The sequence below is a fragment of the Caloenas nicobarica genome, chromosome Z (assembly GCF_036013445.1).
Source record: "Caloenas nicobarica isolate bCalNic1 chromosome Z, bCalNic1.hap1, whole genome shotgun sequence".
In the NCBI taxonomy this organism is placed as follows: domain Eukaryota; kingdom Metazoa; phylum Chordata; class Aves; order Columbiformes; family Columbidae; genus Caloenas; species Caloenas nicobarica.
In genome coordinates, this window is record NC_088284.1 from 23,278,551 (window position 1) to 23,302,356 (window position 23,806).

Here is a 23,806-nt window from a genome sequence, read left to right on the forward strand (position 1 = left end):
AGCTGATCTCAGATGAACCTCGTGCTGTGCCAATGTAGCTCCCCTCTGAGAGCAGGAGGATTGTTGGCCTGTGATTGATTTATGAACTTTTTCCCAGCCCTGTGCACTCCAGCAGCTGCAGCTTTTGCTGCTCCTGGTCCTACTCCCCAGGCTGCATCACTCTCACACCACCCCAAATCCTTGCTAAAGTGCCTCCAGCCTCACCGTACCCCTTCCTTCCTCCATGTCCACTTGAGAATGGGGGAGTCACCTTTGGAGAGACCCATGTCTGCTTGGCCAGGGAAAGCCCTGCCTGGTGCCTGGCCAGTCCCCAGAGCTCCCAGCTCTTCTCTCCGTGCAGCTGCCCCGTCCACGCTCACACTGGCCGTGGGGCGGGCGATGCAGCTGGGCATCCCTGCAGTGGTGTGGGTGTCACGGGAGCATCTCCTGCCTGGCCTGTCAGGTCTGGGTTAAACTCTGCTAGCCTAGAGCCATTGGAATAAATTCCTCCTGTACTGAGCCTGAAACTCGAGAATTATTGAGCAGTTGTGTTAATGAGGATGTGAGAAATACCATCTGATTTTCAAGTTTTGTACTAAACAGCATGAAAGAGAAATCTGGAATTGGTAATAGTTTTTGGTTTTTCTGTAGTGTGATTCCATCTGTTCTCTTGGGGTAAGAAAATTAAGGAGGGAATCATCTTTTAAATTCAGTATGACCATAGTTTTACATGCTGAGCATGCTCATGTTCTACAGTTTCTAACTACATTTAAACTCTGTTAGTTCTACCAGGAGAAGGGCTAGTTTTTGAAACCCGGACTTGACAACATCAGTTTCTAATCAGTAACACCCACTTAGAGATTGTTACTCATTACTGGGCTTGGTTGTTTGAACACTGCTGATTTAATCTCCTGTTAAATAAAGAAAGAAAATGTCTAATTGAAAACACTCCAGTGTAGAATCAAGGTTTGTCATACCAATTTACAGTCAACTGTGAAAGTGGAGCTATTACCGCCTCTCTTCTGCTGTGTCACTGAGCTGGGGTGGCAGTGTATCTTGGCAGTTTTGTGCCACAGAACAAGAAACTGATGCCTTACCATTGTCTCACCATTTGTGTTCATTTTGGTTTTGTAGCTTTGCTTTCAAAGGTCTCCAGTAATCTCTGTGCTCCACTGGCATGGTTGTAAGTGGTCAGGTAGTAATCTGTGGTATGCATGTTTTCCCCCTCCCTGTTGCGTGTGGACATCATGAGCTTTTGGGGGCATGGTACAATTTTTTGCAGGAGGTTGCACTGCCTGCAGGTCCAGCGTAGCCCAGCTTATACCCTTCTCTACTTCATTTTTTCGCCTCTATATTAAATGAATTAGAGACCCATAAGCTAGTTCTCTTGTAAAAATAGTATTTATTCTCTGTTGTGGACTGCAAGATAATACTGACTTTGAGGCAATAAACTATAAACTAAATGCACTCCTGGTTTAAATCCAATCAGAAATTCAGTAAAAATTTATAATAGTTTAAACGCCATGTCATATTAGTTAGTAATATTCGTTTAGAAAGAAACTCTCTTATTGTCTTTGATTTGTTACAGAATTAGAGGTATGGATCTTCGGCATCTGCTGCTTACTTTGGTGCTGGTCTGTGCAAATGACTCACTTTCTGCAAGTGATGGTAAGTTTTATGATACCTTTCTGTGCCTTTCAGTTTATACATATCTATATCCAGCTTCATATAAAGAGTATTTTTCTATTATATGTGTCAGGGCTATGTAAGTTTCTTGATGGCAGTAACCTGGGTACACAATGCAAAAAGCACATAAATAGTTCTTGTCAAGATGGTGGGTGAGATTGAGACACACTGCAGACTGAAGGTGAATTTCATAGGCAGCATTAGGTGTGTAGTGTGTAAACAGCCTGAATTCAGTATTGGTGTTAGATATCTGGATTGTCTTTGCTTGAGCACTGAAGCTATGAAATAATTGTATGGGGTTAAATTTTTATAGAAACTGGTTTGTTTTTCCTTCTACGCCCACAGTTGTTCTCCTTTCCATCACTATTTGCCTCAGTTTTTCAAACTTCTAAATTAAATGCCAGGCTCGCAAGCAGTCACTCCAGCTGAGCTTTTCTGATGCTTTTTCTTCTTGCACGCAGCAATTAATTAAAACCATTTCTGTATCACTTGGAGGTTTGCCCTGACTCTGGCTCGTCCTCTGGGACTGGTCTTTTACCCATTTAGAACAGAAAATTCCCATTACCTCCAGTGGGAATTTTACATTGTGTCAGACTGATCCGCTTACGCTGGTTATGATCTTCTGTAAACAAATACAACTTAATCTGGTCTGCTCTGTTTTGTTCTCGCCTTTGGAGAGAGCACTAACGGCTTTCCGTAATTACCAATTTTAAACGTGTCATTGCTTCTCCCAGAGCTGCAGAGCAGTAGAGTGGTTCCTTAGAGCAGGTGCCCCTCCCAACCACCCAGCCAAAATCAGCGTTAGCAAAGAAAGTCAGAAAGAGCAGTTTGCTGAGCAAAGCTCATTTAGTTTATTAAAAAAGGGTTTAGATAGGGAAAACACAAGTTTCTGTTTATTTACTTCTACGTGTGTGGCTCAGACACTTGTCCTCTGTGCTATCAGTCACCAATTCATCTGTAAGACTCTCCTCCCTTGCGACTTAAAGCATTTTCTTTAACATTTACCCAATTTGGTTTGAGTTCCTAGTGTATCTGACCAATGAAGACAATGAATGAATCAATTTTTCACTTTTGATCTCTACTCCCATTTTCTGCTTGCAGCAGTACTTTCATTCTGCTACTTACGTGTCCCATGGACGGCAAGTGTCTTTATTTAAAAAGTGTGTAAGGAAGTGTGGAGCAGTGACATGTTTATTTTTGTGTTAAAATTGGGCTGAAACAGCTTGAGGCCTTTATTTGTTGTGTTTCAAATCCTTCTCTGTCATCTGATTTCATTAAAAGAAGAGGAATTTTCTGGTAGGCATTTGTAGAATAAAGCTATATACTCACTTTTTTCCCCCTTTGTGTACCAGCCTCTTTAGTCAGACCTATGAACTGAAGCAAAATTTGCAAATTCTTCCTCAGTTCTGCTGAAATGTGGAAAGTCAATATTTCACAGTGAAGTATTATACATGTACCAGCATCTATTCATTGCCTCTTACAGAATGGTCAGTAGAGCAAAAACGAATGTGTCCTGACTTGATCCTTCCCCCCAGTGTTTGTATTTTACAGTACATTCATTCAATAGACCAAAATAATCCCTGCCCAGCTGCAGTCTACTGGATTTCTCTCTCGAGATTTGAGAGCACATGAGGATTTTTTGATGCTTGGCAGATGAGGTGTGGTCCAGATGTCCTAAGTTCAGTAACAAACTGTTTTACCAGTGAAACTTAACCACAGCATCACCTCTTGTCTGGTGACCGTGTCTATACTGATTAAATAGTAACTTCCATTAGCTTACCCTAAGAATCAAAAAATCAACATTTTAATTGTGTTCCTGTGCTTAAATCCAAGACACAGGGTTAAATATGTATGTCCTAATTTGCTGCAGTATTACAGAATTGTGTATGTGAAAGGAACAGAGCTTTGTTGTCCTGAGAATAAATTTCTAACTGCTAAGCTGCTGCTGAGGCTATAGCATGTTTATTTTGAGTAAGGGAAATGCTGAGCTGAGAAAGTCAGACAAGGAAGTATAAGTCAAACAGGAACATTTGAGATAACCGCGTGAGAGAACATCCATTTGCCATCCTTGCATGATTTAGGACAGACTATCAGATGAAATCTGTTCATTAGCTGGTTTGTACTTTTTTTTCCCCATGTGAATGTGCCTGTACCTGCAAAAGTTCTTGTGGTCATCCAGACTTTCTCCCAAGTCATTATGAAGTGATGAATCCTGACAATCTGACAGTGCTCTGCCCAGCACAGTCTTGCTAAAGCTTTCCTATAAACTTAATTAGATGTGCTCTATACCTGTACAATATGTGATATGTTGTCCGAGGGACTGGATCTGTGGTGTCACAGTTCCCTAACAAAATACACTTTAATAATTGCATTTTTTACGGCAGCACATTAAGAAATTACACATACATGCTAATCTTGCACCAAAGCACATTGCTGAAGCAGTGTGATATTGACTTGTACATGGAAGAGCTGCACACTTTTATATCTTGAAAGTAAATAAAGCTTTTGTTCAGCCTTACAAGTGCCTGTGCTTTGAGCTGGCTCTGTGCAGTGGGTCCGGACCCACCCTTGGCACACAGCGAAATCCTGTACGTGTTTCCTCCTGGCAGGAGAGGGTGTGGGGCCAGCAGCCACTCAGGGAACTGCACAGCACATGAGACCAGATTGGACATTTAGTCACCCATTTGCTGTCTCCAGGCTGATGTCAAGTTCTGCTGCAGGTTTAGCTAGTTTTTGTGCTTTTCTTTTTGAAAGAGCTTGGCCTGCCGGCTCCTTGAATGAGGCTGTGGCTAGTGTGAAGTGACAGACGTACCCACCATCTCTGAGGTGGTGACACTAAATGTGACCAAGTGTGTCTGATGCCCCAAGTCTTCACATATAATTCAGAGCTGAGCAGGTCTGGGACTTGCAGGCTCCTGCCAGGTGGACACTGACCCACATACTGTCCATGCTCTCAAGGTACCATATGATAGTACAGGCAGAACATAGACAGTGGTAGAAAGAAAGTGTAGAGGCCACAATAATGGGAAGATAATTTCTAATAGGTGTGTAATTACTATACATGATTGGGGTTTATACCTTAGAGATTGGAAAACATAGGGCTCATTTTCACAGCTAATGAAGACATTTTTGTTCAGTCAACAGAACCTAGGCTCTTAAGAGTTTTGGTTGCTTTGAAGATAGTGAGCTATGTGATTTTGAAAATTTAGTTTAATTTAGTTAATTAGATACGTGAACAAGAAAGAGTACTACTTCCTGAGTAGATCACCTACTTCTGTGCAATAAAAATCATGGTTTAATTAAAAATAAGAGCTTATATTCATGTACATATTCGCAGCTTGTGTTTGAGGTATTTACAATAATGTAACTGCGGTGTTTCAAATACATGTCCAGCATACACCTACATACTTTGTTTTACTATACCTGATTGCATCAGAAATGGTTGAGGTGAGTTGCTCCGGACACAGGTTGCAAAATGTTCAGGAAGATAACTTCTGTCTGCTTGTTCCTTCTCTACAACAAGGTCATATAAGGACATAGAGTAATAAACTGGGAATTAGTCTCAGTTAATAAAACAATACATAAGCTCAAGCAGTTCCAAAACTAATTTCTTCTCAGTGAAAAGAAGTGGGAAATGTCTTTTATCATTTTTGATACTAGATCAAAGTTTGTTCCTGACTATTACAGCTATGCTAATTCATCCTCTGAAGCAGGTTTAGAGAGGCATTCATATTTAATGATAGCACATTAAAAATATTTTTGAGTGAACTGGTTTTGTACAGTGATAATTTTTAAAGCTACAAGCCTGAACTTATTGTTCTTTTCATTTAATCTGATTTTAGAAATGTATTTTTTTTCACCACAACTTTTAAAAATTATTGTATGAAGCTGTTATGCTCAAATGCTCGATTTTCCTCACTTTTATACAGGAAGTAGGATTATTTTCACTTTTGAGACATATTAAATGTAATTTTTACATCCATGAAGATGTCCTTTTGTTATGTTGGTGTCTACTTACTTATTGTACCTGGCTGCTTTGTGTGCATTACGTATACAAATTTAGCCATCTAAGTATAGATGTCCACTGAGTAGCAGAAGTCCCAATTATAGAGCTGGAAATTGACTCTGTAATCCATGCATAGGGCTTTTGTGGCATTATAGACACCCCCGAGCACACAAGACATCTGCGTGGGACTTGCAGAGATGATACAGGACCTGCAGGACATCTGCATCATTCTGGAATGGCCAGAAGCTTAAAGAGCTCTATAAAAAGCTTAAGGCCAGGTATCTCATATGTCCATGAACATCTGTTTTCAGGCAATGAAATGAACTCCACCAGCTGTTCTTTGTTCTAGGGACTGTATTCACTAGCTCTCCATTGACTATTGAGAGTTTGGACACGTAAGGATGAGATTCATCCATGCATGAATCATATGGGTATTGTCTAGGTAGCCAAAAAATCTGCATGAGTCTTGTGGATAGGGCATATGGCCTGTAAGAGATCTCTGCCTTTTGAAGCTGATGCTGGAAGGCAGGCAGAATACCCTAGGCAGTCTAAGGTAGCTACAGATGTTTAGGCAACTGGATTTTGCCCTACCTTGCATAAAGAGAGCAAAATATAGGTGTCTTCATTCTGAACTGAGCCTCACCCTTATAGCTGCCTTGTTTGGGCATGCATAATTCTGCTTGCTTTCTTCTGTTAGTGTCATACTTGCCCAGCTGCAATCCTCCTGGTCTGCTATTGCCAGCCAAGATGAGGGGTCTTGTTACTGGATTGACAGGATAACAGCTGGGTTCTTGCTGTCACCACGAAGTTAAGTAACGGATGTTGTCTAAAGGCATGGATTTGACTTTTGTGACAGACAGAGAAATTCTCACTCTGAGCAGGAAGGTGCCTTTGAATTGCAACATATTCTCCGCTGAGAAACAAATTTGTCCATTATTTATGGAGTCAGGAGGCACCAGGGACTTCATTGCTTGGCTTGAAATACTCAGAAAAAAAGATCAATAGCTGTATGGAGTCTTGGCTGAAAACATGTTTTATGATTTAGGCATACTCAAATTTTATAGATTGCAGTTAGTGCCATGACAAGCCATTTGTCCTACATGAAGGGTGTTCTTTTATTTTTAATGATTTCTTTTCATGCTCAGAAAGACTAGATATATTTGCGTATATCACAATTCTAATCTTGATAGGAAATGGCAGAAGATAATCTTTCCTTGGCTTAAGCTCCAAACTCTCTTGCCTCCTCTTGGTAAATCATAGAACCATAGAATAGTTTGGCGTTGGAAGGGACCTTCAAAGGTCATCTGGTCCAACCTCCCTGCAAATAGTAGTGCCATAATATAGTTGACAGTAATTTGTTGATTATGATAATTTTATTCTTCTGATTGGTGTGTCTTTGCTAAGGTTTCCTCTGTGTTACCTACTTTCTCAATTATATGCAGCTATTTTAGTACAGAGCACAAGACAAAGCAGAGTTGTCAGTAAAACCTGAAAAGTGCAAAACTGCAATCAACGTAGTGTGTCCTGGTTTGTGTGGACAGGGACAGAAATGTTTGGAATGAAGACATAAAGCTTTTACTTGTAGACAAAGCTTTTAGAATAGTTGCCTTGTTTCCAGAGATTTAACTCTGAGCAAGAAGTATGTTCCATTATGTAGTAGAAATTGCTATAGAGCCATTCCAGGAGCCAAGATCAGAGAGCTTGGCAGAGGGAAGCGTAAGTTTATACCCCTCTGGTCTAGCTGAGCCATTTCGGCTGGAGGGAAGATTCATTTTGGCAGAGGGCAAGGTAGTATTTCCATCATCACTTTCCATTGCGATTACGCAGGGCTTAGGCTGGCAGAAAAATCCAAGGGAAGGTTTTGAGTCTGTGCATTTTGGAGTTACTTTCACCGCTCTTGCTTCCTAGCCAGTGGTATATATTTTAGATAAGTCATTTGTCTGAGCCAGTATGACAGTATCTATGCTTTTACGTGGAGAAGAAAAGATTTCACCTTGTACTTCTGTGTTGGGAGCATACATCATATTTTAACAAGACGGGATTTGGGATTTCTAAGAGCAGAAATTAATTGCTGGAAACGGATCGGAGACAGGCTAATCTTTGGTAAGAAAACACAGAAAATACAAATACTGTGGTGAAATTTTCAGGTATGATAGCCTTAAATTGTGCCTCTAAAAATTCATATTTATGTAACCGAGTAGATCCAATAGTTCAAATGCTAGCCCAAGTTGCCAGAGCCTTGTCTCCTTTATCCTTTTCTCCAAAACACATCTGTGACTACACCATGTACTGAAGACTTTCAGGATTTTGGATATCTGCACACACAAGCCTGCCAAAAACACTTCATGAACAATCAGCTTCAGTCAGACACCCTGCAAAATAATGTTCATGCCACAGTTATCCCATCCAGTTATCTTTGTTATCTTTAACATTCTTGCTATCATGTATATTTCCTTCATTGCTCTTTAGTTGCCATCATATTTTCTTCTCTTTTGAACACAAACTCCTCAGTTTGCTGTCCTCTTACTACTGGGTTTTGAGGTAATTTGCAAAAATTAGCCACATCTCTGTAGTTAGTGCCAGATGTAGTCAGAATGAGAGGTCAGCCAGCTTCAAGGTTTATAATCTCGATGTACACCTTTGCTCTCCCAGGCAGACCTACAGACTGCAGCCAAGCTGCTCACACACACATGCTTGTCCTGGAAACCAGAATTGCTCCTCCTTAATCAGGGGTGAGCTGCACCCAAACTGCTGGCTGACAGTGGCCACTTGAGGCTTGCTTTTGCAGGAGAACCTGTGAGGCTAGTTTGAAATACAAAGTTTTGCCCACACATGCAATTAAGTCCGTGTATGTAACAAAGAAGATCAGATGATGGATGTGATGAAAAACTGTGCACTGTAGTTTGTTACCACTATCTAAGAAGCTAACATGAGAGAAAATTCCTGGTTACCATTTTTGCTTTAACTCCAGTTTTGGTACTTAAATGTAGTTGTGTATTTCATGTGAATTATTTAAACAGTTTGTACTGCACTAGCCAAATGAACTCAGTTAATAAACTGACTGTGCATCAGGGGAAGAAAAAGTAGCTCAAGCAAATAAACACTAATCCATATTTTAAAAGCAAATTGCATGAGTTATAATGAATCATTCCATGCAGTGGAGCACATGCAGAGCAAATTGTTTTCAGTACCACCTATCTGTACAGAAAAAAAATCCCATTGATACTGCACATTCATAGAATACAATGAAATGAAAGGGTGACATTTTTTCATGAATTTAAACAATGAAACACCTATCATAGTGCAGTAGCTTGCACTGTCTGATTTAAAATACAAGGGATTTTTAAAACCAAGAGGATGTCTGCAACATCTGACTTTTCTTTTGTGCTGTGCTCTTCAAAAGTAACAGTCAGGATCAAATTGAAAACAGAATAAAAATATGACTGGGAATTGGAGAGCCGTCATTGAACAGGCCTGGTTCCTACCAGTGTAAATGTGGGAACATTGTTTGCAGTATTCCAGCACGCATATGTGTTCTTTTCAGCTGTTCAGAGGGATCAGAAGTAAAAAAAAAAAAACAACATTTTAGAGTACAAGTTCACAAGGTACCATCCTTGAATCACACAGAGTGACTCCAAAACCCTTGTTCTAGTCACCACCCTCAGCAGAACAAGCTGATTCTTGTAGTTGCAGCAGCACATGCAGCATAGTTGGGTACTTTGGGAGCTGGAGCCACCATTTGGAGGATGCCTTGGTCCAGCAGAATTTGTGGTCCAATGAGCTCTGTCAACCAGCTACTTGTTTCCAACCTTGGCTGCCCTCCCAGTCTTCCCTGTTACACCCTGTAGCAGAGTGTGGGTACCCAAGTGATAATCCACTTCCCAGGAGGATGGAAATGGGAATGGGAATGAGAGAGTGCTGGGGAGCTTGGCCAATGTGTGGCCCTCCAAGGCAAGGATCTGGAAAGGTTCCCCTTGAGGAATAAAAATACCTGGCCTGGGCTATTTACCTTCACTCTCACTGGAAAGGTGCTCAGTAGCTTCTAAATCTAGAAATAATCCTGGTATTTAACAAGATAGAGGTTTCTCTGTTTTGCTTTCTTTTCCTGCCCACAATACAAGCATGCTGTAAAATTAAGTAGTAACAGCAATGGTTAGTTTTCTGCAGAACTTCTAGAAAATTGTCACCCTGCTGGGGATTTTGAATTCTTCTTGCATAACTCAGTGAAGATTCTTTTTTATTTCCTGAAGTACAGGATTTTTTTATAGATAATGAAAAATCTTTTAGAAAGGGGTGTAGAATTGCCATAAGGTAGGCTAATAGAGTTAGTATATCATCTAGTGTGCCATGTGTAATTTCTGTTCGCTCCCGTATTTCATTCTCCTTATGCTGGCCAAGGAGACTTTCCTGGGAGTTTCAAAGAATGCAACTGTTTCATATTAAGTGTAGTTGGGAATTTATTGCTTATGTCAGCCCTAGAACCAACAAAGTGAGATGTGGCAAACCTGAAAACAATTTTAAAAAAGGACTCATGGAAATTGCACATCAGAAAACTTGGCTTCTGGGCAAGGCAAGTTGGAAGAAACTTGAAAAATGCATAGATTGGTAAATCTGTCAATAAATATTATATATTTAGGAGTCTATATAAGTCATGTTTCTTTCAAAAGGCACTTAGTGTTTGTCACCCTTAGCTGCTGACTCAAAAAAATATTTCAACAAGCACATAGAAATGGTCATTTGGTCCCTAGAATGTGGATTTTCAGAGAGCCTTTGATACAACATTGTAGCCAAGGTTCCATAAAAAGTGCCAGGGGATAAAATGGAAGGATTTCTGTGGATTAAAAAATAATTGAAAGGAGAAACAAAGGAATAAACAATCAGCACCCACAGCAGAAGCTTCTGAGGATGTTTTCCTTCTGCAGTCCGTGCAAGCAGTAATTAAAGAGTCAAGTATTTTTCTGCTTGGAAAGCTGCGTGATGGGACAAGACAGAAACCAGCACAGTCCTGCCGATGCCAAGGGAGGGGAAGGGACAGACGGGAGTGGCAGGAGCCCTGGGGCCCTGGAGCCACTAGAGCCCTGAGCCGCTGGAGCCCTGGGCTGCTGGGGCCCTGGAGCCCTGGGCCCTGGAGCCATTGGAGCCCTGGGCCCTGGGGCCCTGGAACCACTGCAGCCCTGGGCCCTGGGGCCCTGGAGCCACTGCAGCCCTGGGCTGCTGGGGCCCTGGAGCCCTGGGCTACTGGAGCCCTGGGGCCCTGGAGCCACTGCAGCCCTGGGCTGCTGGGGCCCTGGAGCCCTGGGCCGCTGGGGCTGCACGTGTGCAGGTGCCCAGCACGGTGCTACCGGGGTGGTGGAGCACGGCCTGGCTGGGGAAATTCAACAGACCCACAAGTTTCTCTTTTGTGGGCTATCCCTAGCTGTTACCCAGAGCATACTCAGGGAAATGCACTGCAGGGAAATATGTTTATTCTGTATTTGGTCTGGGATTCTGTTTGTTTATTATTCCCCCAGCAATGTATAGTCTTGGCTTTGGGCCTGACAAAGAAAATTTAGAAGCAAATTTGAAAACTTGCATGGATCAAGAGTTTACTCTTGAATCACTGTGTGCTAGAACCCTGTGGTTTTTACTTTGTAAAGACAAAATAACCAGAACAATTACATGCCTGACTGGCAAACACCATGTGTGTCACGTTTCTTTTAAAAGAAACTTAGTTTTTGCCACACATGCCTACTGTAAAACAGGAAAAACTGTGTTAACATTTAGTAAATATTAAATCTGAAACAACAACATGTACAGAGTAAAATAATGTCGCTGTACCCTTTGAATTTTTGTTCTGTCTCTTCACCACTAAAGCACAAAACAAAGAATAATGTAGTAATTTGGCTTTGGACAGGAAATTGCAAGTGTTAGTTATTACCTACGTTCACTTCCCTATGAATGTTAACATAGTCTATTTATTATTTGCTGTTAATAGTTAATACTCAATAAAATTACTTCAATGAAAATGCTGATGTCAACTACAGTTACTGTTGTACATGATTTAATTCCAAACATCCATTTTAATCCAGTTGTAAACATGCTGGGTTGATCTTTGCTTGCAGTGAAGTGTTCTTCTGGAAGTTAAAAGTAATTATCAAAGGAATGGAAATTACTAGTCATTCATGGTTTTGCAAGGAAAACAGATGCAGTTTGAAGTGCTTGGTGTCTATTTTGAAGTTCTCAGTGTCTTTTTTAGAGGTCTTTCACAGCAGAAATGGTTCAGGGTGGAGGGTAATGCAGAAGCGTTTTCTGTCATAGGCTATGTGTTATTTGGTGTTCATCCAAGTTTGGAAGTGTAAGTCACTGGTCTGATTATTCTACACAGCTTAATTAACTCAACTTATTTCATAGGACAAAGAAATTTTGAGTGGTTTATTAAAAAGGAGGTATAAAGCATTGGTGAGCAATGTGAGGAAATGCTGGTATGTGTATATAAAAAAAAATATTTTCTAGTGAACTGTTTCATTCTGCAGTGTATTCTTCAGTGGATTTGTAGGGAATGTTTGGTCTTGGGGACTAGTTAGCTTTGAATGTAACTGCCTCATCTGAGGAAATTTTCCTGTTACCCAAGGATGCCTCCACTTGGTTCCAGAGCTCAGATCTTCGTGCTGTGAAAATCTATCTAGCCATTTCACAGGAAAAACACTTGCATCTAGGGCAACTACACAAGTAATAAAAAGGATGTGAGATCAATAACTTATTATCTTTCCCTTCTGACCCCATAGAATTTGCACAACAGGGAGCTGTAGAAGTTAATCAGAAAAACCCAAGGTATCCCTTGTTACTCTTGGCACGTGCCTTTCGACACACAGAGGGCCTTTCAGAAATAAATTAAAGTCCTGGCTGGCTTACGCCAAGCTTTGCAGAGGTGGAAGGAAAGACTTTGCTCCTGAAAGGAAGCACTGAGATCTCTTCAGGGTATCCAGTTGTCACAGCTGAGACTCTTTAACTTCCCATTCCTGGCCAAGCCGGTTAAGTAGAGTTCCATCCTTGTCTACAAAAATACTTGCAATAATATTGCAGAACTCTCCCAGCTGAGTCTTCATGTTAAGAGAGATAGCAAAGGCAAAACCAGTGGAATTTGATGTGGTTGCCAAAAATATCCAGCTGCTATTGTCTGCTTTCCTCAGGCCATGAACACCATTCATTGTTTGAAGTAGGTTTTTCTCTTGGTTGCTTTTTCTTCCCTTCACAAGTCCATAAACATTTGGTTTTTTACCAGGAGGAACATGCGTTACAGAATGTGGCACATTCGTATGTATTGCAATCTTGTGAATGTTTTCTTGAGATAAGTGAGTGACAGCTTCCAGTTGGTGTTCTGCAGGAGGTGAGGGCCTCTTTCCAGGAGTGCTGACCATCTCAAAAAATAACTATGTTCTCCTTGCAGAGCTCCCAGTCTGACATGTTATCTTATCTCCCCAGTACGGCAGGCTTGATATTCTGCTACACCAGTTTATCTAGCTAATAGACTTGAGTAGCAGTTCTACTTACAGGAAAAACTGCACGGATTGCATCTGTCAGGGACAGAGTTTGGTCTGTGTTTTCCAACTTTATAACAGAAGGCTTGGTTGTAAATTACCGTTAAATGCTCTTTTTCAGTGATAAGATCTTGTTGCCGCTGGAATTCAACATGGTTTTTAATCCCATTTGTTAAGTCAAAAGTTCATTTTTTCCTAAGAGAATGAGGCTCTATTTTCCTCTTGTTTGGAGAAATGTTAACAGTTAAAGTCTTGCCGTTTAATTTCATTATATCCCCTTGAAATCTCTTAAGAAACATGTGCTATGACCATGACAATGCTTTGCACTTCGATGGATTTTACATCTCAGCAGCTTGCAAAAATGTGTGAAATACAATTAAATCTCCAGTAATCCCAAGATACCTGTATATATGCACTGGCTAGAAACAGCATTATTTTTCCCAAAGTCGTAGCTAACTCTAAAAGAAATAGAATATTAGACTCAGCATGTGGCTTTTAACCCCCTTTAAGAACAGAAGTGGGGACCGTTTTTTTTATTTATTTTTTTTTAAAAGGGCTGACATTGATAGGACTCCTGGATTTAAAAATAAATGGTTTCTGTTCTTGTACTTGCCTATGGTAATCCCATCATGCATTCAACTGCAGTTTATGAAAAGCTGCTATAATCTTCTATCAAATTATTTTTAGAATGCCCTGAAGCCATCATATCTCTCCTTCACCTGGGGATAAGCTGCCCTGACTTCTATGCTGTTGGGCAAGTTCCACAGCATTTCTTAGTTGTTAACATAATATACCACAGCTTTTAAATGCAGCATGTTAGAAAAGCGTGTGAATTTCGGAAAAACGTGTAAGAAGAAATCCTCCTTGCTTTAAATCGGGGCAAGGCTTAGGTCATAGATAATGAATAAAAATTGTTCTCAACTGCATAGTTGCGATGGCTGCAGGATGGTCATGTCCCAAGGAGGAGCAAAGCTGGCATTCTGAAAGACTTGCAGCCTAAGGTATGGGACGTGTCAGGAAAGCTCCAGCTGTGCTGGTATCTCAAGTGTTTACTTCATTGCTAAGATGTGAGTGAGATTTGTTTTAGTGTTTAAGCCTTTTTTGTTTTGGTTTTTATTAGCAGGTGGCTCCCACACAATTGGCGTGAAATTACCGTTTTCACTTCTTTATTATTTCCCGGAGGAAATGTGCCCCCATTACCTGAGTTGTCACTACCAGCAGTACCCATCATGGATCTCAGCAGAAAGGCAAAGGGGTGGCAATAACCTGAGCCCTTCAGATGACGCTCAGGCATGTTGACAGCGATGGGTGAGCTTCCAAAGCTACTTATTTGTCCTAAAGTAGGCAAAATCCCTGTGACTCCAGGAAGAGTAGTAGTTCTGTAAGAACACCATTGGTCTGAAACAACTTTTCAGCATCTGGCTGTGCCAGAGAGATTCCTCTGTGTCCTTGGCAAATTGATAAATATTTGTGTCCTGGCTCTCCAGCTGTAAAGAGAGAAGGCACTTTAAGGATAAACTCCTTAATCGGGTTGAGTTGCTCAGATATTATGATGATGAAATTGCTGAGGTTGTGAAATGTCCTCTGTCAACAGCACTGCATTTATTGTGCACAGCAAATGACAGGAAGATTTCTTCCTCCAGCACTCACAAAGCTGGCATGCTGCCTTCTCTGCTAAGGTGACTGTGTTTGTCAGGAGGTAGAGGACAGCACCAGCAAGCAGAGAAAATGCTGAAGTTGCCTTCAGCACTATTTGTTTTCTGCATAAATCTGCATACTTGCAGAAACTGTGCTTTTCTTCCAACAGACAAGGACTTGTGCTAATGTGAGCCCATAAGTAACTGTTGCCATGGGAGAATCTGAAATGGCCACCCACACTTTTGTGTGTGAATGGAGCTTGTGTTCAGACACATTCTTCAATCTGTGTGTCAATATATGCACATAGTGTGTATATAGGTTTCTTCCCTGGTGTAGCATGGTCAAGGTCAGATAAGAAAAGTGGCTTTTGGTGTTAAAGATTTTGCTGATGTCAGCAGGACCTGGAACACTTTGTTTGTATGGCTGCTCAAGTAGCTGAGATATCCAGGGTGCTGCCCGGTGCTGCTTCCATTCATTTATGTGCTCAGAGCATATAGAAAGACACAGCCAGTCCTGAGAAATTTTCACTTTTCTTTCTTTAATTGTTGCCCATGTGACCCTGCAGCCCTTCTCCCCACAGAATAATGTGATCCGAACATAAAAATGGAGATGCTGGAGCTTTTCAAAGAAGGAAGTATTTTGTTTTGAATTGTGAGCCTGTTTTCCCCCTTTCTACTATTCAGAAAAGGCTTTACTGTCCTGTGTGAAGCTTTCTAAAATACCTCTGTCATGAGACATATACATGGTTTAGAAAATCTCAGTTCAGGTGACTAAAGTTGGGAGAAGCTGTATGTGATGCAGACGCCCATGGTGGCAGGTGGTGACCAAGATGTTTCTACTGGGACAGGAGAAAGGGGTCCCATTGGTTTGTGGTTTCTGCTGACCAGCAGGTGCTTGTCGAAGGTGGTTTTAGAAGCAGGTGCTTCTATCAGTTCTAGATGCGCTCTTTGACAGGTTAGATTTGACTTATTTTTAAGCTGGTTAGTTTCTCTAAGTCTTTAGATGCTGTTGAAGCCAAGCTGCTTGCTAGCAAGCCGCTTTAGAAAATTACTAGAGTCAAGGAATGTAATTGTTTCGCTATTTTGTGTCAGCAGAGCAAAGACTTTAAGTGCACCATGATCCTTTCGGAGAGGATCTGTGCAAAGCATGTTAAAACATATTGATGAAATGTTGTGGAAAAGGCTGCATTGTCACTGGCTGAGCTGCTTATTTGCTTTGGACTGTGAATTTGGCACCGTCGAGTGAGACGAAAGAAACACCAGCACTGGAGTACAATGCTTGGCTTCCTCCCTGCCTTCAAAACAGTCTCACCTGCCAATTCCTTCTGCGTACCCAAATACTGACTGGATTCATATAAATGTCAATTATAACACCGTTTAGGACAGCAAGCAAACACTTGCTCCGTGCTGGCTCTTCTGTGGTGTGCGTGAGCACCTTTAGCACCAGCAGGTCCTTTCCAAAATAAGGGATGGGCCACAGGTGTCACAAAAGCATGGACCTTAGTGATCCCTAAACTGCGTGCCTTTCTGTCTTTTATTAGCTGTTCCCCTGCTCTACTCTCTTTTATGTTTTGAGAGGGTTATATTAGTCTGAAAAGATGGAGACTGTATATATTAACAGTCTGATTATGATGTATGTACTAATGTAGACTTAGATTTTCAAGGACAAGAAGATGACTGCAGATGAGTAGTGGGGTTTTGAGAAGTGATAGACATCTGATTGTCATACTGTTTCTGTCCTTGTATTTTCTTAAATTACAATTTTAATTTAAACTAGGACATCTCACATCCAGCTAAAATCCTTTACCTATCATTGTGAAAGTAACAACTAACAATAATGAAAGTGAAAGTAGCAAATTAAACATCTCCTGATGTAGCTGTCTGTTGTGCATTACCTCACTTTCCTAGTTTGAGTAATTTACTAATGAAGAAAAGACATTATTAAAACCGTGTGAATATAAAACATTTTTATGAAAGTTTTACTCCTTTTGAATGGTTTTAAAGAATTTTGAGAATTAGTTAAAGCAAATTGCTTAAATGCAGGCAGAAGATGGTTCAATGTACAAAAGATTTTAATGATCCTAGAAAGTATCTTAGCGAAATATCAGTATTGCATATTTCAATTGCTTTTCCATCCTCAAGGTAGCCTCTCTGTTATCTGTATTTTTGGTGAGTTACCTTAATATTTTGTGTGTGCTACATGGGCCACTTAAAGCATTTTTGTAAATCTCTAAGTAGATAAATCACTGGCTTCAATTCCTTGAAATGGCATAAAAGTATTCAGATATTTGTCATATAATAGTTGTGACTGTAGAACTGTGGGCACAGTGGGAGTTTCTACTTGACTGCATTTTTCTTTCACTTTGTAAAATACCTTTACTGAAGAAGATGAATTCTTAGGAGCATGGATTACTTCAAAGCATGAAATGTAATACATAATAATATACTTTAGATGTCATATTTAATCCTTTTGCCAAACTTATATTTTGAAATACAAAGAATAATTTGTAATGAAAGCATTTTTAAAATAACTGAGAAAATTTCACTTAATTGTGTTTTCAGCAACAAAATTCTGCTATTTGAAGGGTTCGCAAAACAGTTGTTATGAATTTTCTTTGTTGTAGCTTGTTCTGAATTTTTTTCTTATCTATTACTGTGAACTTTAATCGTGTTGAGCTGTGACATGAGCTTAGCCCAAAGGTTTCCTGTGTCCCAGCTTTTTAAGGTGCCTAACCTGTGTAAATACATTAGGGCAGTTCTAAAGCATTAAAAACAAGAGGAGATGGATGTGTGCAAAGTTCAAATGTGTTCTGGCTTTTATCATCAATGTGAATCATGTGGCAATTTAGATGCTTAAAATAGTTTGTTGTTCATAAAACACAGCAAAATACAGCAAATTAAATTCCTCTAAAGGAGACAGAAATACATATATTGGGCATCTCAGTTTGGTGTTGGGGTACTAGATTGGGCTAGGTTTTTTTCCTTTTTTTTGTTGTTGTTGTTTTATTATTATTATTCTTTTGCGTACTTGAAATGGTCTGTTTTGAAAGCTGTGGAAACTGAAATCCTTCTTACATCCTCAAAAATGAAATAGTATGGGAAGTTTAAAATACATGCTTCCCAGGCAGGGCTAGATCACAACCATTTCGCCAAACAGGTATCAGTCTTCCTGCTGAATCAGTTTCTCACCTCTTTCTGCTGTTTCTTCATATCTCCAGCTTAACTTCACATTGCATGCAGAATCAGTGAATAAAAGTGTTTAAAAAATGTATAAAGCACGGCCAATGACATTTCTTAGGCCAGATGCAGAGTGATGCTCCTGTCTCTGGATGGAGGCTTCCGCGAAACAAGCACATGCCAAACCAGCAAAGCCATATGTGAGAGTACAACTGCTCAGGAAAGTATTTAAAATTTAGTTTTCAAGTGTGATTTGTTGGTTTTTTTTTTTTTCCATCTTGAGTTGTTATTACTGTGCACATACGAAATGAGCCAGGAGCGGGAGTCAGAAAGGGGAGGTAGCTCTTTCGGGCCTCTGTGCCAGGACCTGTTCTTGTCTGCATGTCCATAAACATCTCTGCAAAGGAGGCAAATGCTGAGGTTTGCAAAACAAGAAGTTTGCCAATGCTCCACTAAACCGTAAAGGGCCAGCTGAAGGGCTGCAGAAAGTCCTTACAAGGCAAGTGTCTGGGTAATCAATCAGCACATGAAAATCAGTCTAGATAAATGTAGAACTATGCTTGTTAAGCAAAATATAACCCTAGCGTGGCACGTGAATTCACAGGCTCCAAACATTTTGAGTCAGAGCTGGGATTTTGCTGTTGTGGCAGGCTGTCCCCTGAGAAGGCCAGCTCACTGCTCATGGCAGCTCCGCTCGTCCCCACCCCAAAAATATGCAGCAGAGCTGGAAAAATGCAGAGGACAACAAGGATGAGCAAAGGTCCAGGACAGATTCTGTGGAGATGCTCCTCTGTGTGGCCTTCCCCAAGCTTTTATTCCTCAGATGCCCCTAAAATCGATGTCCTGAAGTGAAGGACCAACAGCTGCAACAATGGAAGTGTCTCCTGTGTGCTTTCACAGACACAGCTGGGATGCTGGGCGCAGGTCCTGTCTGCTGGCAGCGCAGAGGTTGCATGGAACCGTACCCCAGAGGGAAGAAGACTGCTGGTGTAGCTGATTTCACGCTGTCCCCCAGTGTGTGCAGAACAGCAAAAGTCATTCTGGCTAGGTCTGGCTAGGTCCACTAGTTACTGCATATGATACAGGGTTTCTGGAGTAACGTGGCCAAAGATACAGTTAGTTGAGATGAATACTACACAGCCAATTTCTAGCAGAAAACAATAAAAGAGTAAGGGTCTCAAAAGTCTTACTTTTCCAGAGATGTTTCCTTTTTCTGATGACCTTCTGCTAGCAAGACCTTATGTCCCAGTAAAAGTTCAGTTATTGAGCAGGAGTAATAGGAATGTAGTGCAGAATCAGGGCAGCTCCTGTGTTGGTACGTCCTCCTGCATTCTGGTATTTGTGCTATTTCCACAGAAAATACTGGAAACAGTCAAGTCTCTAGTCAGCTTAAGGGAGTCCTCGGCTCCTTTTCTGCTTTTGGTATTTAATGAGTGCCATTCCAATCAGAGTAAAAAAAAAAAAAAAAAAGGAGAGGAAAAAATGTGTCAGAAGAAAAACTTCAGAACATTTCAGAACAAGGATGGGCAGCACTCAGCGCCTGTTCTGGTAGTTCCTTCTGCAGCCAGGTTCTTCAGCTGAGGAGGCTTCATCCGTCCTCGGGAACTGCAGCCATGTCCAAGAACACAGGCTCTTGGCAGCGAGGTGGTGCCGTCTGATGTACTGGAGAACTGAAAATCCCTTTTCTAAGGGAAAAACTTTAGACGTAAAAGACTGTAGGCATGGCTGTCTAATGTCGTTAGTTTTTAGTGTATTTTGTATTATTAGAGAATTGGACGTTAAGGGTTGTTTTTTGTGGTGTTCTTTTTCTTTCCTCTCAAAAATAATCAGCTGAACAGTTTATCCACAAAGATAATACAGAACATAGTGAATTTTATCATACCTGCTGTCACTTGTAAAATCCAAATTATCTCTCTGCCTTTTTGAATTATGTGGAAAAAATTTGATTATTGAAGTCCGTGTTCAATCTTTGTTTTATACTCTGTCTTAAGTGCAGTCAGCTTCTGTTCCAATTCCTTCATTTATGTTAAAGACAAAGTTGTACAGTTAACCATAATGTGGGATAGTTATCAATCAAACCTTAGTACATTTGGTGAATGAAAAAAAAAATGAATTGTGGGGTTTGAATCACCATGTTGTTTTAACAGAGTTAGCTGCTTTCACACAATTGTTTGCAGTGCCTATTAATTTAAAGCAATCTCTCCAGCCACAGATGTGGAAGGATTATGGCCTGGTCACCTGTCCAAGGCAAGATGCAATGTAATTAAAAAAAAAATCCCTAGCCTATACTAGTGTTACAGTTTAATTTAAAATAAGCAAAATAGTTTATTAGTAGTAGTGGTATAGCATGTTATGATAAATTATTATTAGGAAGCTCTTGGTGTCTTATATAGTGCAGACTTGGTAGTAGAACCATATACATAGGTAAAAAATGACCACAAGGTATGCTTCTTATAGTGGACCTTGTGTTTGAGAGTATCAAAATACTTAACAGAGATTGAATATAGAATCACAACAAGTTCCATGAGTATTATTTTCATTTAACTGCTGAAGGAAACAGATACAGAAAAAGAGTGATTTTTCAGAAATCTGAAGTGGAATGTGATGGTTGAGAATGTGATGGCTTGGCAGAGAAAGAAACTAAAATCCTGATAGGGAGCCAGGTTTCTCATTTCACTGGGTTTTGCATTTTTCTATTATGTTAGTAATAAAGGTGAAGTTTTAAAAGTATGCACTATACAAATAGACTATGATCCAGTAATGCTATGAACAACCTTTTTTTAACCTTTCAGTCTAGAAGGGAAAATAAATAGATCCTTGTGTACACAAGTCAAATCTGGTGTTTTGGGAAGGCATGGAAGAAAATTTCTCTTATGTTCATTTTTATGTTTTCCTTAACTTCAGATACTATTCTCCTCACTGAAAGTATGAAGTATGGAGACTTTGTAATGCTAGGGTCACTTTCTAGATTTTATTAGCTCTTAGTCCACTGAGATCAAAATTTCCTGGCAAGTAACATCCTGACAGTTTCGCTTGCTTACCATCTATAATTTATGAGAATACTTTGGCTTTTCTGAAACAGAGAGGTGTGTTTATGGAATGATACGAAGGATGTCTGAAACCTGGGGAAAAAAAAAAGTGCCCAATGTACAAAGAAAAAAGTGTTATGGTACAGATCATGCTGCTTAACAATGGTGAATACATGAAGATGTGCTCTCTGCAGATCCTCACACCAGGGAGCTTCTTGTTCAGTGCCACTTGAGAGAGGAGAAAACAGAAAAAGAAAAGAAGTGGATGATGATGGGTGAGATAGCCACACAGTGGACCACCTTATTGAGAGCATTGCAAGCAGGTCAAGGGAGATCATTCCTCTCTGTTCCACACTGGTGTGTTGTATCCAATTTTCTTATGGTGTGGGACTTCGCAGCAGAAGACATAACAACAGACCAGGATCCAGTGGATGGCCACTGTGTGGATGGAGGGCTGGAGCTCTTGGCCTACAGGAGGCTAAAGAAATTGTGAAGTGGTACAGGGAAGATAATGCTAGAAAATGGTAAGCTGTGCTGAAGGATGCCAGTTCTGCCCAATCCATGGCTCTGAGTGTTCACTGAGCAAAACATGGAAATGCAAACAAAATACTGGAAGACCAGAGCAATTTTAAAAGGTGAACAGACTATGAAACTTTATGGAAAAAGGAGGAATAAATGAAGAAGTCTAATACTGCTTTTCCCGGGGTGTGAATGCAAAGTGAGTTCCAGCAAAAACTATTTTAGGCTTTTTCTTTTCTGACGGAAAAAGTGAGATTTGTAGCAACTACATATTCTTAACATAAAACAATGTGACAACAAGACAGGCAATATTTTTAGTTGATGACTAGCCAGAGCTCATTATATAGAGTTCTATATGTACTACAGTCAGCACAGGAACCTGTGTTATATGGATTGCAAGACATAAAATGTATTGATGCTTTGAGTTAGGTGGCCTCCAGAAAGAAGCAAACAAGCTCTGTTAAAATTTAGGAAATATTAAGTTTCTCACCATGCTGAATGTGTGATTTGACCTTTCTTCCTGCAGTCACAAGCTGTACAGTCTTCTTTACGCTTTAGAGAATGATTAAGGATCTTTATCAAGATGAGTCTTTAAAAAGTGGACATATTGCACTCTGAAAACAAATCATGGCTTAAGTCAATCAAGCTCATGTTGCCTTGGCGTGATCTTATGAGTAGATGCAGCTGAAGTCTACGTGCGGTATTGTCGTGGAAATGGGAGATGTTTGCTTCTGTGTCAGAACAGTGAGCCCTAACTCTCTGCCCATTGTAACTAATTGCTGATTTATAGTGTTCATCCTGGACGTGATAAGCTGTTCCATTTGTCAAGAAAACTTGGAGTTCTCTTAATTATGGCCTTTCCTTCTTAATGAATGGCACAATATTTTCTGACAGAGGCACAAGCATTTAAGATAATGTTTCTCAGATTTGGGGGTTTTTTGTGAGGGGATGGTAAGAGGTTCTAAGGAGACAGTAAGATTTACTGCTGGAAACGCTTTTGGTGGGTTAAGAGATTTGCAACTATCATTTTCCTAGTCTTGCTGCCAGATGCCTTAGAAGCCTGTTTCCAAATGTTATTGTGGTGAAAAACCTGCAATGAATCAGCAAATTTCGTATATTGTTCTACAAATGTTCATTTTCCAGCTCTTTCGTGAGCTGTCTAAGACTCTTTGGGATAAGACAAAAAGCAGACTAGTGTGTGGAAAAAGATTAAGAAAAATTGAATATCATTTGACCACTAGATGGAAATAGAAGCAGCAAGTGTGTATATGTGTGTGTGTTAGCTATAAGTTTTTGCATATTCACCTGAATATTTTAATCTCTTAATCTCTCTTTTTAGTATTGCAGTTCAAGTCAACAATGAACTGGACAACAGACTATAGCTGGAGTAGACTACATACACATAAAAGAGAGATGAAGTAAAAAGGGGAAGGGTAAGAATACCAATACGAGGGAAATTAAACTCAGGGAAGCTATACAAAATGCTGTAAACCAGGAAAGCTGCATCATGCTGGCTCATCAAGGGGGCAGAGTCTTAAAGATTATGTTCTCTTTTTTTTTTTCTTTAGCTTTTACCAATTTTTTGTTCATTTGCAGCAGTAGAGAAGAAATAATCTTGGGTCTTTTAATATGTCAGAAGTGATTTTCTGTCAGGAAGCCTTGCTTCTGAAAAGCCACAGAAGTTCTCACCACATCTCCAAATATTACTGTTTTCATCCAAAATTGAATCTCTGAACTCCGTATCATTAAACTAAAGAACCACAGAGTGCTTAGTTAGCAGTTAGGCAGCTGTTCTGTGTGGTCGCTTTTGAGTTGTGGACTCATTCCGGCACAGAATAATTTAAATCAGCAGAAAACTCTTCAGGTCTCTAGTCCGACCACCTGCTGAAAGCAGGGCTGATTTTAAAGTTAGATCAGGTTGCTCTGGGCCTCGTCAAGTTTTGGATGTCTCCAACTCCTCAAACTCCCTGGCAAACCTGTTGCTGTCCTTGACCACCCTCACTTTGGGGAAAAAAAACCCAATCTTTATGCCGAACCAGAATTTACCTTACAGCAACTTCTGTTGCCTCCACCAGTTCTGAAACTCTCATGGTCTCCACATCTGAAGCTGCTGTAAATCTCCACATTCCCCACCAGCTCTTCCCTGGTTGCAGATCCTGCAAAGCATTTCCTTCAGTTGGCCTGTCTGGTGTCTGTGGTAAAAAATTTTCACTGAGACACTCACGTCACCTGCATTTTGAAAGTAAATCTTCCTTA

The 23,806-nt window shown here is 40.4% G+C and overlaps 1 protein-coding gene across 3 annotated transcripts in view; it reads left to right on the forward strand.

The window, feature by feature from the left end:
- GHR (growth hormone receptor) overlaps window positions 1-23,806 on the forward strand; it is a 128,764-nt gene that overhangs the window by 57,437 nt on the left and 47,521 nt on the right. For all 3 annotated transcript variants that reach the window (XR_010607795.1, XM_065655626.1, XM_065655625.1), the window contains exon 3: window positions 1,568-1,647. Coding sequence is in view for 2 of the 3 variants with exons in the window: in XM_065655626.1 (XP_065511698.1) it covers window positions 1,578-1,647 (70 nt within the window). In the remaining variant the exon portion in view is untranslated. The remainder of the gene's footprint in view (window positions 1-1,567; window positions 1,648-23,806) is intronic.